At 44.8% G+C, this 16,232-nt stretch overlaps 1 protein-coding gene across 1 annotated transcript in view; it reads right to left on the bottom strand.

The window, feature by feature from the left end:
• The window catches only part of LOC126249697 (katanin p60 ATPase-containing subunit A-like 1), a 168,503-nt gene that overhangs the window by 119,913 nt on the left and 32,358 nt on the right, over window positions 1–16,232 (bottom strand). The window contains exon 2 of the mRNA XM_049951375.1: window positions 8,252–8,466. Within this exon, the coding sequence (XP_049807332.1) occupies window positions 8,252–8,466 (215 nt within the window). The remainder of the gene's footprint in view (window positions 1–8,251; window positions 8,467–16,232) is intronic.

The following is a 16,232-nucleotide window of genomic DNA, read 5'->3' as shown; positions in this document are numbered from 1 at the left end:
TGACACTGATACACACATGTCTGGAGGGGCCTAGAAACATTCCTAAGTAAACAGTCTGTGTCATATTGAAGGTATCCCACTCGTATTTTTTTAATTTTCCGCTGTTATTACATTCGGCGATGTCCATTTTGACGTCAAAATGCCAGACTTTTCTTGGGCAGCGGTTTTTGAATCTGGCAGCCATACTGGGTAAGAAATAATACTGATAAGGATGATAAATTATAGGAGCAAGGAATACAGTAGTTCTAATAAGGTAATAAATTATAGCAACAGGCATAATAAACTGTGCAATAAATTAGATCCTAAGTACACACCAACATTTGCACTCCAACCCATAGGATAACACGCCAGATTCACAAGTTAGATCCCCAAAAAACACAGGAAAACAGCACAAGCAACCTACAGGGAAAAGGGGAAGGCGGAGGGGGAATAAGAGGGGGGCAGATAGTAATGATAGGTCATAATCATTGCCCCAGGACCCTCTCAGTCAAGTTTGATTGTGATGTCATAGTGTCAGCCGTACTTATCCGCCATATTGAGTCACAAATTATCCCAATTGGGTAATAAATATCAGCGATAAGGTAATAAACTGTTGTGATAAGGATAATTAATTGAGTAATATATTAGATTGTAAATAAACACCAACATTTGCCCTTCAACCCATAAGATACTCTCCAGGGTAATAAATTAGGTCCGAAACAAAACCATGGATAACAGTCCAAGTGGCATAGAGTAGTGGTGGTGGGGGTTTGGAGCAGGGAAGGAGGAAGGAGTGAACTAAGGACGGTAGGTCATAAATCTTTGGCCACAGACCCTCTTAGCCACCGTAACTGAGGCAGAGTCGCCAACTTCAACGCTGCTAGTGAACCTGGTTGCACTTTCGTTAGCACCTGCAAGCAGGTTTCCAGAGCAGAGCCAGTCCGTCAAGCGGGTAATCAGGTAGTGCCACGGGCTGTGGTATGCTGGTTTCCTACACTCAAACCCCATTTCACACCAGTGACTTTCTCACCAAAAACGACTACTCATTGTTGGTGCGCATTCTGTGCTTGCGTGTAAATCAGCAGCCAGCCAAGTAGGGAGCGGATCAGTGACGTCGGTGACCAACTGGCTGTGCCTAGTGAGGAGCTGTGAAATCTCGAGTATGTTGCAGACTTTGCATGCGCAGAACAGATTATGTCGTCGTCTGCTAACATCACAAGTTAAGGGAGGTAGACCAGGCTGACGCTCGATTTTGGAACCTATATACACGTTTCTTTTCTTTTTCAACGAAATAACAAACAAATTAACAAACTGACTTTAGACCTTTATTGTACACCCTTAAGATTGTTTTCTGTCTTTTTAAGTAAAAGATTTGCACCCAGAGGTCGCTACACGACATCGACGAAAAATCTTCGCGGAGTGCGAAGGCATCTGGTGGGACCTCCGAATGCCACAATTTTCGATCTAGAACAAAATTTCAAAGCCTGCTTTGAAACTGATGATATTGTTTAACGTAGTACGTACGGATATTTAAAAAAGTGGTTTTAACAAAATGGCGGCACTCTGAAGTACAAGGCAATGTTTTGGGAAAAGAATCTTATAAAAATGCTGGCGCCCGATAGCGTCCCAGTTGGGTTTAATCTGATTCAGATTAGCCGAATTTTATGACCAAGACATCAACGTGAGTTCGCTGTTATGCTCCTCAAACCATTGCAGCACTATTCTGGCCTTCTGACACGTACTGTTAACCTGCTGCAAGTTGCCATCGCTTTTGAGGAAGACATCAAGTATAAGGGGTTACAGGTGGTCCCTAATAATGTTCACGCAGTCCCGATGTGTCATGGTGCCTTCGACTACTACCGCAGGTCCCATGGAAGCCCAGGCGAATCTTCCCCACGCCATAATACTACTCAGACTGGCCTGCGTCCGTGGCGCGCTGCATGTTTCGAGCAGCAGATCGCCTGGATGACGGCGTATCTGGACACGACCATCGACCTGGTTTATCAATAAATGGGATTCATCCGACGAGGCGACACGATTCCATTGACCCGCTGCCCAGTCTCGATGATCCCGTAATCATGACCGTCGACGTTGTTGAGTCAACGTGCGAGTTCTCTGCTGCGGGACATCACTGTGCGGTGAATGGTGTGCTCCAAAACACTTGTGCCTGCGTCAGCACTGTACTCTGTAGTTAGACCTGCCACAGATCGCCGCCTATCGTGCTTTATAGAGCGGGCAAGCCTCCGATCACTGTGTTCTGTGATGAGGTATGGACGTTTAGCCATTTACGTTATTATTTACGCATTGTACAGGCTTTTTCTTTGTCCACATATTGTAAAACTTATTGTAATCTACTCGTGGTTTCATCATTCTTCAACCACTTTCCATAGATGGTCATGATGCCGACGGAGGTTCGAGTCCTCCGTCGTGCATGGGTGTGTGTATTTGTCATTAGGATAATTTAGGTTAAGTAGTGTGTGAGCTTAGGGACTGATGACCTTAGCAGTTAAGTCCCATAAGATTTCACACACATTTGAACATTTTTTGAACATAGATGGTCACGACAGGAAGCGAAAAGCCGACCAGCTTCGCCGTTTACCAGATGCTCACTCATAGGCACTGGGCCAAAACAATTTGATTTTTGTCAAAATCGCTCAAGTCAGTGGATTTCTGCATTTGCGCTACTTATCGTCGCTAGAATGATTCCCAATCGTCACTGCTCTGCTCATATACACTATGTGATCAAAAGTATCCGGATACCCCCAAAAACATACGTTTTTCATATTAGATGCATTGTGCTGCCACCTACTGCCAGGTACTCCATACCAGCGAACTCAGTAGCCATTATACATCGTGAGAGCGGAGAATGGGGAGCTCTGCGGACCTTGCGGACTTCGAACGTGGTCAGGTGATTGGGTGTCAGTTGTGACATACGTCTGTACGCGATATTTCTACACTCCTAAACATCTCTAGGTCCACTGTTTCCGATGGGACACGTACAGCACAAAACCGTGAAAAGGATGGTCACCTCACCGTCACCGTCCAGGTGCCAAACTGCACAGCAGACAGCTCTGACAACACACGCATTTTAGTGCTGCCGTGTAAACGAAAACGGTCACTCGTGACGGACGAGACAGAGTACAGGAATAAAACGTCCGAGTTGCTGCAGTAGACTCACTTGCCACGAGTACTCAACTGAGACAAGAAGTAGCCCGCGTAAAATGGGCTTAAGGTGGAACAAAAAGGTTGCCTCACAGTGGCAGTGGACGAAAGTAGGTCGGCAAGATCGGAGCCAGCTACCCTTGGCCCTGCAAATTGCGCAAATGGAACTACACTCGTCAGGAAGTCGCCACAGACGAAAATAACACAACTGACAATGCACAAAAACGCAACATGCAAATAAAACAACCACGAAAGCATGACAATTGCGCTCGAAAAATGTTACACAGCGTGGCAAACAAGCCCTACGGCAGCAACGACGACATCAAGCTCGTGAGGCCTCACAACACACACTCTTTGTACGACAGATGATTGGTATCTGGCGGCGGAAGGCGTGTCCGGCACTCCTTGTGAAGCCAAGCCAAGTCCGCTGAAGCGGGCAGTGGCGCTGCGGTGGTCGTGAGCAGTGCACCCGTGCCGACTAACGCTTATCCGCTGCGAACTCTGGCCGCCGAGGCTCTAGATGAACCGGCACGGCGTTTGAATCTATCGCGCGATCGAACACAGCAATGAGCATGTTTCATACCGTTCGACACGCTGACCAACACAAAAAGGGGCTAGGGGGAGATTAGCAGTCGAAAGTGCTATGTATTTCAGTCGTGAGATTATGATGGAATGTCAAATACCACGTTCATCTTCAGTCACGCAATGTAGTATAAGGGGCAGTTGTATGAAAATGAGGCAGATGGATAAAAGTAAGTAAAGTGTTCATTATTTCAGAAGTAATCGCCATAAATGTTAACACTTTGCCGTCCGCGCGCCTCGTATAAATTTACTCGCTTGGCGCCGGCAGCGCTAATTCGGATTACTTGGCATGTCGCCGGCCGCTTATCACCTTTCCGTTAATGACAAGCTTCAAACACATTGACTTTTGCGAGCTTTAATTTTTCCGGAAATCCTCCATTTTGCCGTATCGTTCCACAAACTCGAATTTTCTTTTCGAGTAATTTCTCTGCAAGTTCTACACTGTTATAATAATTATCCATGTAGAGGTGATGCCACTCACCATAAGAAGGTGTCAATAGTTCCATCTTTGTTTTTGCTAAAGGTTACCCAGCGCCGGAATATATCTTGAATGAGGAAATGTATCCCGTACTCGAATCACACAGCATCCGAATGAGTATGCCATATTTGGTAATTTTCGACGGATTGTAAACTTTAAAATTTAACTGTCCACGCCACGGTTTCATTCCTTCATCAATTGAGATGTTTTGACTTAGATTAAACGTTTCTTTAAACTTTTTAGTAAAATAATCAGTTACGAATTGCACTTTGAAAAGCCGGTCGGCATTATCCGGTTTATTGTTGCTGTCGGAAAAATGTAAAAATTATAATATTTGTCTGAATCAGTTGCGGGACATCGTTTTGCGAAATATCGGTGTGTCTATCAACGATGTTTGGGTCCCGTAACGTTGACAAATTTGGCATTTTTTTTATCCAGTCCTTCTATTGAAATTTTAATGCTTGTTGGTTTCGTTGCTAATATATTCAAATAGATCGTTCCCAATATAGAATTCTATGATATCCACGACGCTCTGTGTATCTTTGGGAAATATGTGTGGACCCGAAGATCCTTCAAATTCGTTATTGGTCCTCAGTAAATCACAGTCTGTCTTCTTCGTCTGATTCATCCGAATCAGATGGCAACCGTAGCGTTCGCCGAATTCTTCTTGGACGTATTTCACTATCTTCTGACGATTTTGCTTCACTTTCATTTTTTTGATATCCAATGTCTTCTTCCCAATCACCGAAGTCGTCCGGAACGTCAGACAAGACGTCCGCGCATTCACCGTAAATAATCGTATCGTCCCTTTCGCCCGCCATGATGAAAGTGCACAAGTACTTATAAAAACAAAAAGCTTGTTGACGTGTGTAACTTATTGTTACCTAAACAAAACACCAACAGAATGAAAAAGATACTAAAGTGCTGTCGCCAGCCACTGCGCGATACTATGCTGCTCACAACACCACTGTGGTGTCGCCGGCCTCTCAGCGATACTATGCACACGACACCACAGTGGTGTCGCCGGTCAGCAAAGTGTTAATACATTTAGCCCTCTGCGAGGCAAGGCGGTCACTACCTTCCCGGAAAAATGATTGCGGTTGCCTACAAATCGATGATTGTACCCAGCCGTGCTCCTCTTCGTCCGAAGCAAATCTACGGCCATGAGTATCGTTCTTCAGGGATCCAAAGATATGGAAATCGCATGGAGAAAGATCGGGACTGTATGGGCTATGTGTAAGAGCTTCACAGCGAAACGACTGCAACGTAGTCAAAACAACCTATCAACAAAATGCCCCCCCACACGTTTCGACTACGCTGCAGAAGCTTCACTCGGATGCCCTTACACATGCTCCATACAGTCCCAATCTCTCCCCATGCGATTTCCATAATTTTGGTTCCCTGAAGTAAGATACTCGTGGCAGTCGACTTGCTTCGGACGAAGAGGTACAAGCCCGGGTAAAATCACGGTTCCGTAAGCAACCGCAAACTTTATTCCGGGAAGGCACTGACCGTCTTGTCACACAGTGGGATAAATGCATTAACAATTATGGCGATTACTTTTGAAATAATGAAGCGTTTTCTTCCTTTTTTTCCACCTGTCTAGTTTTCATTTGTCTGCGCCTTATACAAATGCAAGAATGTAGTCAAACCCAAAGTTCTATCAAGGATCCAGGAAAACTGACAAATAGTAATATCTGAGTCGTTCAATGTATGTTGAAATCCGGCCAGAAACTTGTAAGATTCGTGGCAAACGCAGGCAACAGATTTGTCATTTGGAAGCGGCGCCAGCACTCCCACCACCCAGCCTGGTGTAAGTCCTTTCAGCCTGACTCAATTTCGGCGGCTCATGTGTCAATGTTGACACTTACTGATTCGCGCAGCATTTCACGCGGCTTGGACCCAATTGCAGACCTCTCCATTCAAGAAAAGTTACCGGAAATGACGCTCCTACCTAACTTTCTAGTAACAATCAGTAACACTAACGATTAGAGAAAGAGGTTGACGGCAAATAGAATAAGGTTAGTGAAACTAAAGAACTGCCGTGCATCAAAACTATGTAAATCGTGTCACTGGAGGAGGATGCATTTTTCAGCTACTACCAGTCCAACGATGGGTTTCAATCAGGTTAGTTCTAGCTACTGGAGTATCTTGCTCGCTGAGAGAAATAGCGCAGTTGAGACACTATGGTATGTCAGTATGTTTTGGTTTTGTTCCGCTGATGATAACTCGTCGGATCCTGAATTACGAAGATTTGGAGGTAATACTTAACAGTTGTCTGCTCCTCACACTGTGTCCGCAGCTAGCGGTCGTGCGGTAGCTTTCTCGCTTCCCGCGCCCGGGTTCCCGGGTTCGATTCCCGGCGGGGTCAGGTATTTTCTCTGCCTCGTGATGACTGGGTGTTGTGTGATGTCCTTAGGTTGGTTAGGTTTAAGTAGTTCTAAGTTCTAGGAGACTGATGACCATAGTTGTTAAGTCCCATAGTGCTCAGAGTCATTTGAACCATTTTTGAACCTCACACTGTGGAAACCAACTGGAAGTGGCTGATGCCCTCTTCACTGGACTGGTGAGTCGGAGGATCGAGTTACAAGTCTCAGCTCAGATTTAGATTTTCCGTGGTTTGGCCCTAGCAAGTGGGATAGACGCTTCACTACGGCCGAGACAGCATCCCCCTCACGGTACTGCCATAATCTTAATGAACTCGAAGACGGCGGATCACAAGCGCTCACCTTCCTCTCATTTATTCCAGCATACTATCATTCATAGAGCGAAGGCTGTGACTGGAGATTTCATGAAACATGTTCCAGAGAAAACAAATGGCCAACTAATAGCTGCAGTATCAACATTCACTATCTGAGCGAAAGTATACGGATACCCTTATATAATATGGAACTGACCACTAGATGTCACCCGCCAGTACAAACGGAGGTGGGGAGTGTGTTGTCAGTAGAGGAGAAGTAACGGCAGAATGGCTCGGTCAGGAGAGCTTAGAGACTTCAAACACGGACTATATAGTCATTGCATGTCACCTGAGTAACGAATCCATCACGGATATTTCGGCCCTTCCAAAGCTTCACAAGTCGACTGGTGATGCGATTGTGAAGTGGAAAAGCAAAGGAACAACCACAGCTAAACCAAGACCATGCAGACTCAATGTATCAACCAACAGGGACCGTCGAGAACTGCGGTAGGCTCATTGTAAAAAATCGTATGAAATCAGCGGTAAAAATCACTCATGAGTCTCAGTCCAGCTAGCGCAATGACTGCGTAAGGAGTCGAAAAGAATGGGGGTACTCTGATGGAATAATTCCTATTAAGTCACAAATTTCTGTAGTCAGCCCAAAGAGACGCTTGAGATGATGTAAAGTGCGACTCCGCTGAAGAGTGAGTTATTGGAAACGAGTGAGTTTGAGTGACGAATCACGCTATACTCATCGACAATCCGATAGAGAGGTTTTAGTTTGGTGAGTGCCTATAGAACGTAGCTTGGCATCATATATAGTGCCTACGGTGAAATACGGTTACAGATGATCGTATGGGTGCATTTTTCGTGGTTAGGGTGTGGTTTCCTTACTGCACTTAAGAAAACGCTGTACTGCGTAAACTAGGGGAACACTTAGGAGACAATCCTGGTTTATATCAACGTGAAAATGCTTCCTGTCGTAAAGCAGCATCTGCGAGGTAATGGTTTGTGGCCTATAATATGCCTAAAATGGAGTGGCCTGCTTAGAGTGCCGGCATGAACGCAAAGAAAAACCTTTAGCGTGAGTCAGGACGTCAACTTTGCTCCAGACCCCAGCATCCAACATCACTACCATCTCTGGTTTCGGCTCTCGAGGAAGAATGCCATTCCTCCACAGTCATTGAGACACGTCATTGAACGTGTTCCCAGAAGAACTGAAGTCGTTATAAAGGCGAAGGAAGCACGCATCCCTTATTAACGTCCACTAATAGGTGTCTGGATACTTTTGATCATATAGTGTATGTGCACATTGTACGGTACCTGTTGACAGCCACAAAGTGGGGGTAGGCGGTTTGCGGGCGGCTGACCTGTGGCGGGTGACTTGTTCCTGTGCAGGCGGGCGCGGGGGCGGTGAGCGGGCTGGGGGTGCTGCGTTGCGGCTGTCCGGCGCTGTGGCTGCGGGGGCGGCGCGTGCGGCTGCCAGCGCGTCGTCGTCATCTTGGTGAAGGCGAACGGCTCCAGCAGCGTCATCGCGTCCATCATCCGCGTCACCTGGTGCAGCGCCGAGTGCGACGACCTCGGGCTGCAACACCGCAACCAGTCGGCTAAATGCGCACTGCCGATCTCTGCCTACCACATGTTAGTATTGCCAGAGGGAACGTTTGCTGTATGCTCGGACAACGAATGCGCAATAAAAAATCTAGACCAGTTATATGACTGAACATCTCCTGTAACAGAAATAATATCTTAGGGGAAAGACGTGGAATCTATTGTTTTTTGAACAGACCACAAGTTGCGGTAATAAGTTACACATTTAAAGACAGAACGATTTATATCGAGATAATACACTACTGGCCATTAAAACTGCTACACCAAGAAGAAATGCAGATGATAAACGGGTATTCATTGGACAAATATATTATACTAGAACTGACATGTGATTACATTTTCACGCAATTTGGGTGCATAGATCCCCCCATGAACCATGGACCTTGCCGTTGGTGGGGAGGCTTGCGTGCCTCAACGATACAGATAGCCGTACCGTAGGTGCAACCACAACGGAGGGGTGTCTGTTGAGAGGCCAGACAAACGTGTGGTTCCTGAAGAGGGGCAGCAGCCTTTTCAGTAGTTGCAGGGGCAACAGTCTGGATGATTGACTGGTCGGGCCTTGTAACATTAACCAAAACGGCCTTGCTGTTGTGGTACTGCGAACGGCTGAAAGCAAGGGGAAACTACAGCGGTAATTTTTCCCGAGGGCATACTGCTTTACTGTATGGTTAAATGATGATGGCGTCCTCTTGGGTAAAATATTCCGGAGGTAAAATAGTCCCCCATTCGGATCTCCGGGCGGGGACTACACAAGAGGACGTCGTTATCAGGAGAAAGAAAACTGGTATTCTACGGATCGGAGAGTGGAATGTCAGATCCCTTAATCGGGCAGGCAGGTTAGAAAATTTAAAAAGGGAAATGGATAGGTTAAAGTTAGATATAGTGGGAATTAGTGAAGTTCGGTGGCAGGAGGAACAAGACTTCTGGTCAGGTGAATACAGGGTTATAAATACAAAATCAATTGGGGGTAATGCAGGAGTAGGTTTAATAATGAATAAAAAAATAGGAGTGCGGGTAAGCTACTACAACAGCATAGGGAACGTATTATAGTGGCCAAGATAGACACGAAGCCCATGCCTACTACAGTAGTACAAGTTTATATGCCAACTAGCTCTGCAGATGACGAAGAAATTGAAGAAATGTATGATGAGATAAAAGAAATTATTCAGGTAGTGAAGGGAGACGAAAATTTAATAGTCATGGGTGACTGGAGTTCGAGAGTAGGAAAAGGGAGAGAAGGAAACATAGTAGGTGAATATGGATTGGGGCTAAGAAATGAAAGAGGATGCCGTCTGTTAGAATTTTGCACAGAGCATAACTTAATCATAGCTAACACTTGGTTCAAGAATCATAAAAGAAGGTTGTATACATGGAAGAATCCTGGAGATACTAGAAGGTATCAGATTATATAATGGTAAGACAGAGATATAGGAACCAGGTTTTAAATTGTAGGACATTTCCAGGAGCAGATGTGGACTCTGATCACAATCTATTGGTTAGGAACTGTAGATTAAAACTGAAGAAATTGCAAAAAGGTGGGAATTTAAGGAGATGGGACCTGGATAAACTAACTAAACCAGAGGTTGTACAGAGTTTCAGGGACAGCATAACGGAACAATTGACAGGAACGGGGGAAAGAAATACAGTAGAAGACGAATGGGTAGCTCTGAGGGATGAAGTAGTGAAGGCAGCAGAGGATCAAGTAGGTAAAAAGACGAGGGCTAGTAGAAATCCTTGGGTAACAGAAGAAATATTGAATTTAAATGATGAACGGAGAAAATATAAAAATGCAGTAAATGAAGCAGGCAAAAAGGAATACAAACAGATCGACAGGAAGTGCAAAATGGCTAAGCAGGCATGGCTAGAGGACAAACGTAAGGATGTAGAGGCTTATCTCACGAGGGGTAAGATAGATTCAGCCTACAGGAAAATTAAAGAGACCTTTGGAAAAAAGAGAACCACTTGTATGAATATCAAGAGCTCAGATGAAAACCCAGTTCTAAGCAAAGAGGGGAAAGCAGAAAGGTGGAAGGAGTATATAGAGGGTCTATACAAGGGCGATGTACTTGACGACAATATTATGGAAATGGAAGAGGATGTAGATGAAGATGAAATGGGAGATATGATACTGCGTGAAGAGTTTGACAGAGCACTGAAAGACCTGAGTCGAAACAAGGCCCCGGGAATAGACAATATTCCATTAGAACTACTGAAGGCCTTGGGAGATCCAGTCCTGACAAAACTCTACCATCTGGTGAGCAAGATGTACGAGACAGGCGAAATACCCTCAGACTTCAAGAAGAATATAATATTTCCGATCCCAAAGAAAGCAGGTGTTGACAGATATGAAAATTACCGAACTATCAGTTTAATAAGTCACAGCTTCAAAATACTAACGCGAATTATTTACAGACGAATGGAAAAACTGGTAGAAGCCGACCTCGGGGAAGATCAGTTTGGATTCCGTAGAAATGTTGGAACACGTGAGGCAATACTGACCTTACGACTTATTTTAGAAGAAAGATTAAGGAAAGGCAAACCTACGTTTCTAGCATTTGTAGACTTAGAGAAAGCTTTTGACAGTGTTGACTGGAATACTCTCTTTCAAATTCTAAAGGTGGCAGGGGTAAAATACAGGGAGTGAAATGCTATTTACAATTTGTACAGAAACCAGATGGCAGTTATGAGAGTCGAGGGGCATGAAAGGGAAGCAGTGGTTGGGAAGGGAGTGAGACAGGGTTGTAGCCTCTCCCCGATGTTATTCAATCTGTATATTGAGCAAGCAGTAAAGGAAACAAAAGAAAAAATTGGAGTAGGTATTAAAATCCAGGGAGAAGAAATAAAAACTTTGAGGTTCGCCGATGACATTGTAATTCTGTCAGAGACAGGAAAGGACTTGGAAGAGCAGTTGAACGGAATGGACAGTGTCTTGAGAGGAGGATATAAGATGAACATCAACAAAAGCAAAACAAGGATAATGGAATGTAGTCGAATTAAGTCGGGTGATGCTGAGGGAATTAGATTAGGAAATGAGAGACTTAAGGTAGTAAAGGAGTTTTGCTATTTGGGGAGCAAAATAACTGATGATGGTCGAAGTAGAGAGGATCTAAAATGTAGACTGGCAATGGCAAGGAAAGCGTTTCTGAAGAAGAGAAATTTGTTAACATCAAGTATAGATTTAAGTGTCAGGAAGTCGTTTCTGAAAGTGTTTGTATGGCGTGTAGCCATGTATGGAAGTGAAACATGGACAATAAATAGTTTGGACAAGAAGAGAATAGAAGCTTTCGAAATGTGGTGCTACAGAATAATGTTGAAGATTAGGTGGGTAGATCACGTAACTAATGAGGAGGTATTGAATAGGATTGGGGAGAAGAGAAGTTTATGGCACAACTTGACTAGAAGAAGGGATCGGTTGGTAGGACATGTCCTGAGGCATCAAGGGATCACAAATTTAGCATTGGAGGGCAGCGTGGAGGGTAAAAATCGTAGAGGGAGATCAAGAGATGGATACACTAAGCAGATTCAGAAGGATGTAGGTTGCAGTAGGTACTGGGAGATGAAGGAGCTTGCACAGGATAGATTAGCATGGAGAGCTGCATCAAACCAGTCTCAGGACTGAAGACCACAACAAGAACAACAGATCCTGAAAAATCAGTACCCAGAACAACCACCTCTGGCCGTAATAACGGCCTTGATACGCCTGGGCATTGAGTCAAACAGAGCTTGGATGGCGTGTAGAGGTAAAGCTACCCATGCAGCTTCAACACGATACCACAGTCCATCAAGAGTAGTGAGTGGCGTATTGTGACGAGCCAGTTGCTCGGCCACCATTGACCAGACATTTTCAATTGTGAGAGATATGGAGACTGTGCTGGCCAGGGCAGCAGTCGAACAATTTCTGTATCCAGAAAGGCCCGTACAGGACCTGCAACATGTGGTCGTGCATTATCCTGCTGAAATGTAGGGTTTCGCAGGGATCGAATGAAGGGTAGAGCCACGGGTCGTAACACATCTGAAATGTAACGTCCACTGTTCAAAGTGCCGTCAGTGCGAACACGAGGTGGCCGAGACGTGTAACCAATGGCACCCCATACCATCACCTCGGGTGATACGCCACTATGGCGATGACGAATACATGCTTCCAATGTGCGTTCACCGCGATGTCGCCTAACACGGATGCGACCATCATGATGCTGTAAACAGAACCTGGATTCATCCGAAAAAAAGACGTTTTGGCATTCGTGCACCCAGGTTCGTCATTGACTACACCATCGCAGGCGCTCCTGTCTGTGATGCAGCGTCAAGGGTAACCGCAGCCATGGTCTCCGAGCTGATAGTCCATGCCGCTGCGAACGTCGTTGAACCGTTCGTGCAGATGGTTGTTGTCTTGTTGCAAACGTCCCCATCTGTTGACTCAGGGATCGAGACGTGTCTGCACGATCCGTTACAGCTACGCGGATAAGATGCCTGTCATCTCGACTGCTAGTGATACGAGGCCGTTGGGATCCAGCACGACGTTCCGTATTACCCTCCTGTACCCACCGATTCCATATTCTGCAAACAGTCATTGGATCTCGACCAACGCGAGCAGCAATGTCGCGATACGATAAACCGCAATCGCGATAGGCTACAATCCGACCTTTATCAAAGTCGGAAACGTGATGGTACGCATTTCTCCTCCTTACACGAGGCATCACAACAACGTTTCACCAGGCAACGCCGGTCAACTGCTGTTTGTGTATGAGAAATCGGTTGGAAACTTTCCTCATGTCAGCACGTTGTCGGTGTCGCCACCGGCGCCAATCTTGTGTGAATGCTGCGGAAATCTAACAATTGCATGTCACAACATCTTCCTCCTGTCGGTTAAATTTCGCGTCTGTAGCACGTCATCATCGTGGTGTAGCAATTTTAATGGCCAGTAGTGTATAATGTAAAAGAATTCTTTGATGAGAAAGTTGTGAAAATATGTTAAAATTTAAAATGAATGGTAAATGCCTGTAATTGTGTATATAATAAACCACACTGATGATATGTATGAGAGATGAAACCTATTTCGTTGTGTTTGTGGTCAATGGCGAATAAAGATGAATAAAGATGAAAGTATTGGATAGCATTGTACCTAGCAGAACAGTTCGCGATAGGAGGGAGCCTCCAGAGTATACAGTCACAGTAAAAAAACCTCCAAACGAACGGTTAATACTGCGCAATTGACGTAAAAAAAGCGTAAGAGTATCGTTAGAGAAACACTAAACGAATGCGTTTGGCTGTCAAAAGGGTACTACTTGAAGGCTTCAACGACTACCATAGAAAACCGTATCGGAAGACATTCCATATACTTTTTATTTTTTATTATTATTTGCATTATTATGACAGAGGGAAACACGTATGGGGATCCCAAGGCTCAGTCTTAGGTCCACTATTATTCCTCATCTATGTAAACAATCTTCCGTGTAATACCCAACAAGCAGAATTAGTTAATTCTGCAGATGATACTAGTATTGTAATGAGTCCAGCATATATACAGCAGGAGAAGAAATGGCAAACGAGGTTCTTAAAAGTGTCATTGACTTGTTTTCTGCGAATGATCTCACCCTCAATTTTAAAAAGACGCAGCATATTTAGTTCGACACTTCTAGTGGTACTATACCATTGATAAGTGTAACACATGGTGAGGAACTAAAAACTGGGGTGGAAAAGCCAAAATTCTTAGATGTGCATACTGACGAGAATGTAAACTGCAGAAAGCACATTTAGGAACTCTTGCAACAACTTAGGTCAGCCACGTTTGTACTTGGAATCATTGCAAATCTGAGGGAGAGACAAATCAGTAATTTGACATATTTTGCATACTTACCTCGAATAATGTCATATGGAATAATGTTCTGTGGTAATTCATTTATAAGAAAGAAAGTTTTATTGCTAAATGAGGCGTCGTAAGAACACTGACTGGTGCTCATCCACGATCACTTTTCAAACATGTGTTACGAAGTTGATCATTCCGACTTCTGCTTCACAGTATATTTATTCCCTCATGAAGTTTGTTGTAAACAATTCACTGCAGTTCAAAAGGAATAATGATGCACATAATTACTATACCAGAAGAGAAAATTACATTGATTACTTCACATTAACATCTACATCTAGATCTGCATCTACATGGATACTCTGCAAATCACATTTAAGTGCCTGGCAGAGGGTTCATAGAACCACCTTCACAATTCTCTATTATTCCAATCTCGTATAGCGCGCGGAAAAAATGAACACCTATATCTTTCCGTATGAGCTATGATTTCCCTTATTTTATAGTGGTGATCGTTCCGCCCTATGTGGGTCGGTGTCAAAAAAAATATTTTCGCATTCGGAGGAGAAAGTAGGTGATTGGAATTTCGTGAGAAGATTCCGTCGCAACGAAAAACGCCTTTGTTTTAATGATTTACAGCCCAAATCCTGTATTATTTCTGTAACACTCTCTCCCATATTTCGCGATTAAGCTTGTCTGTAGCACAAAAAAGGGGCACAATGTCGCAACTAAAATTTTTGATAACTTCCCCAATGATATAAATTGTCTGACAGTAGCAAAGTAAAGTTTGAAAACAAGCTGGAAGTTCCTCCTTGACCAATGCTTCTATTCCACAGAAGAATTTCTGTTATTGTAATATGTAGAACGTCGTGGGTGGGAATTACTAACTCTCGTCTGTATATTTAATAACATACGGTCTACTCAGATTAACGTGACTACTGTTTGTGCTCAACGTCGAAGTGCAGTAACCACTCACAGACGGCAGGTGTCAGCACTAGCGGTCGACAGTACGTAAAGAATGCTAGGGATACGAGGAAAACAGTGCAGCCGTTGTCGTGATGCGGAAACGGAGTGGCCGGCCGCGTTGGCCGTGCGGTTCTAGGCGCTCCAGTCCGGAACCGCGGGACTGCTACGGTCGCAGGTTCGAATCCTGCCTCGGGCATGGATGTATGTGATGTCCTTAGGTTCGTTAGGTTTAAGTAGTTCTAAGTTCTAGGGGACTGATGACCTAAGATGTTATGTCCCATAGTGCTCAGAGCCATTTGAAACGGAGTGATTTATCTGCCGTCCAGAAGGACATGATCGTTGGCTCTCGGGCCAAGGGTGGAACCATTTCCGAAATGGCTAAGTTTGTAAACCTTGCGCGACAATTGCATGTCTATTCGCCTGTGCATAGCTACGCAGCCGTCGTTCACCCCATATCTATGGCCGATAGTGCACCACAGTTACCGAGCGAGGTGGCGCAGTGGTTAGACACTGGACTCGCATTCGGGAGGACGACGGTTCAATCCCACGTCCGGCCATCCCGATTTAGGTTTTCCGTGATTTCCCTAAATCGCTCCAGGCAAATGCCGGGATGGTTCCTTTCAAAGGGCACGGCCGGCTTCCTTCCCCGTCCTTCCCTAATCCGATGAGACCGATGACATCGCTGTCTGGTCTCCTTCCCCAAACAAACCAACCAACCAACCAACCAAGCACCACAGTTGCGTCGGGGACAGTTTAGGATAGCTCCATTTTGTAATGCACGGTATACTTTAACCGCGGCAGCACGAGAAAGGTTTACAAACTTGGCCATTTCGGAAATGGTTCCATCCTTAGCCCGAGAGCCAATGATCATGTCCTTCTGGACGGCAGATGAATCATTCCGTTTCCGCATCACGACAACGGCTACACTGTTTTCCTCGTATCCCTAACATTCTTTACATACTGTCGATCGCTAT

The sequence above is a fragment of the Schistocerca nitens genome, chromosome 3 (genome assembly GCF_023898315.1).
Source record: "Schistocerca nitens isolate TAMUIC-IGC-003100 chromosome 3, iqSchNite1.1, whole genome shotgun sequence".
Classification (NCBI taxonomy): domain Eukaryota; kingdom Metazoa; phylum Arthropoda; class Insecta; order Orthoptera; family Acrididae; genus Schistocerca; species Schistocerca nitens.
Note: the sequence above shows the minus strand (reverse complement) of the source record. Positions and strands in the feature narration are given on the sequence as shown.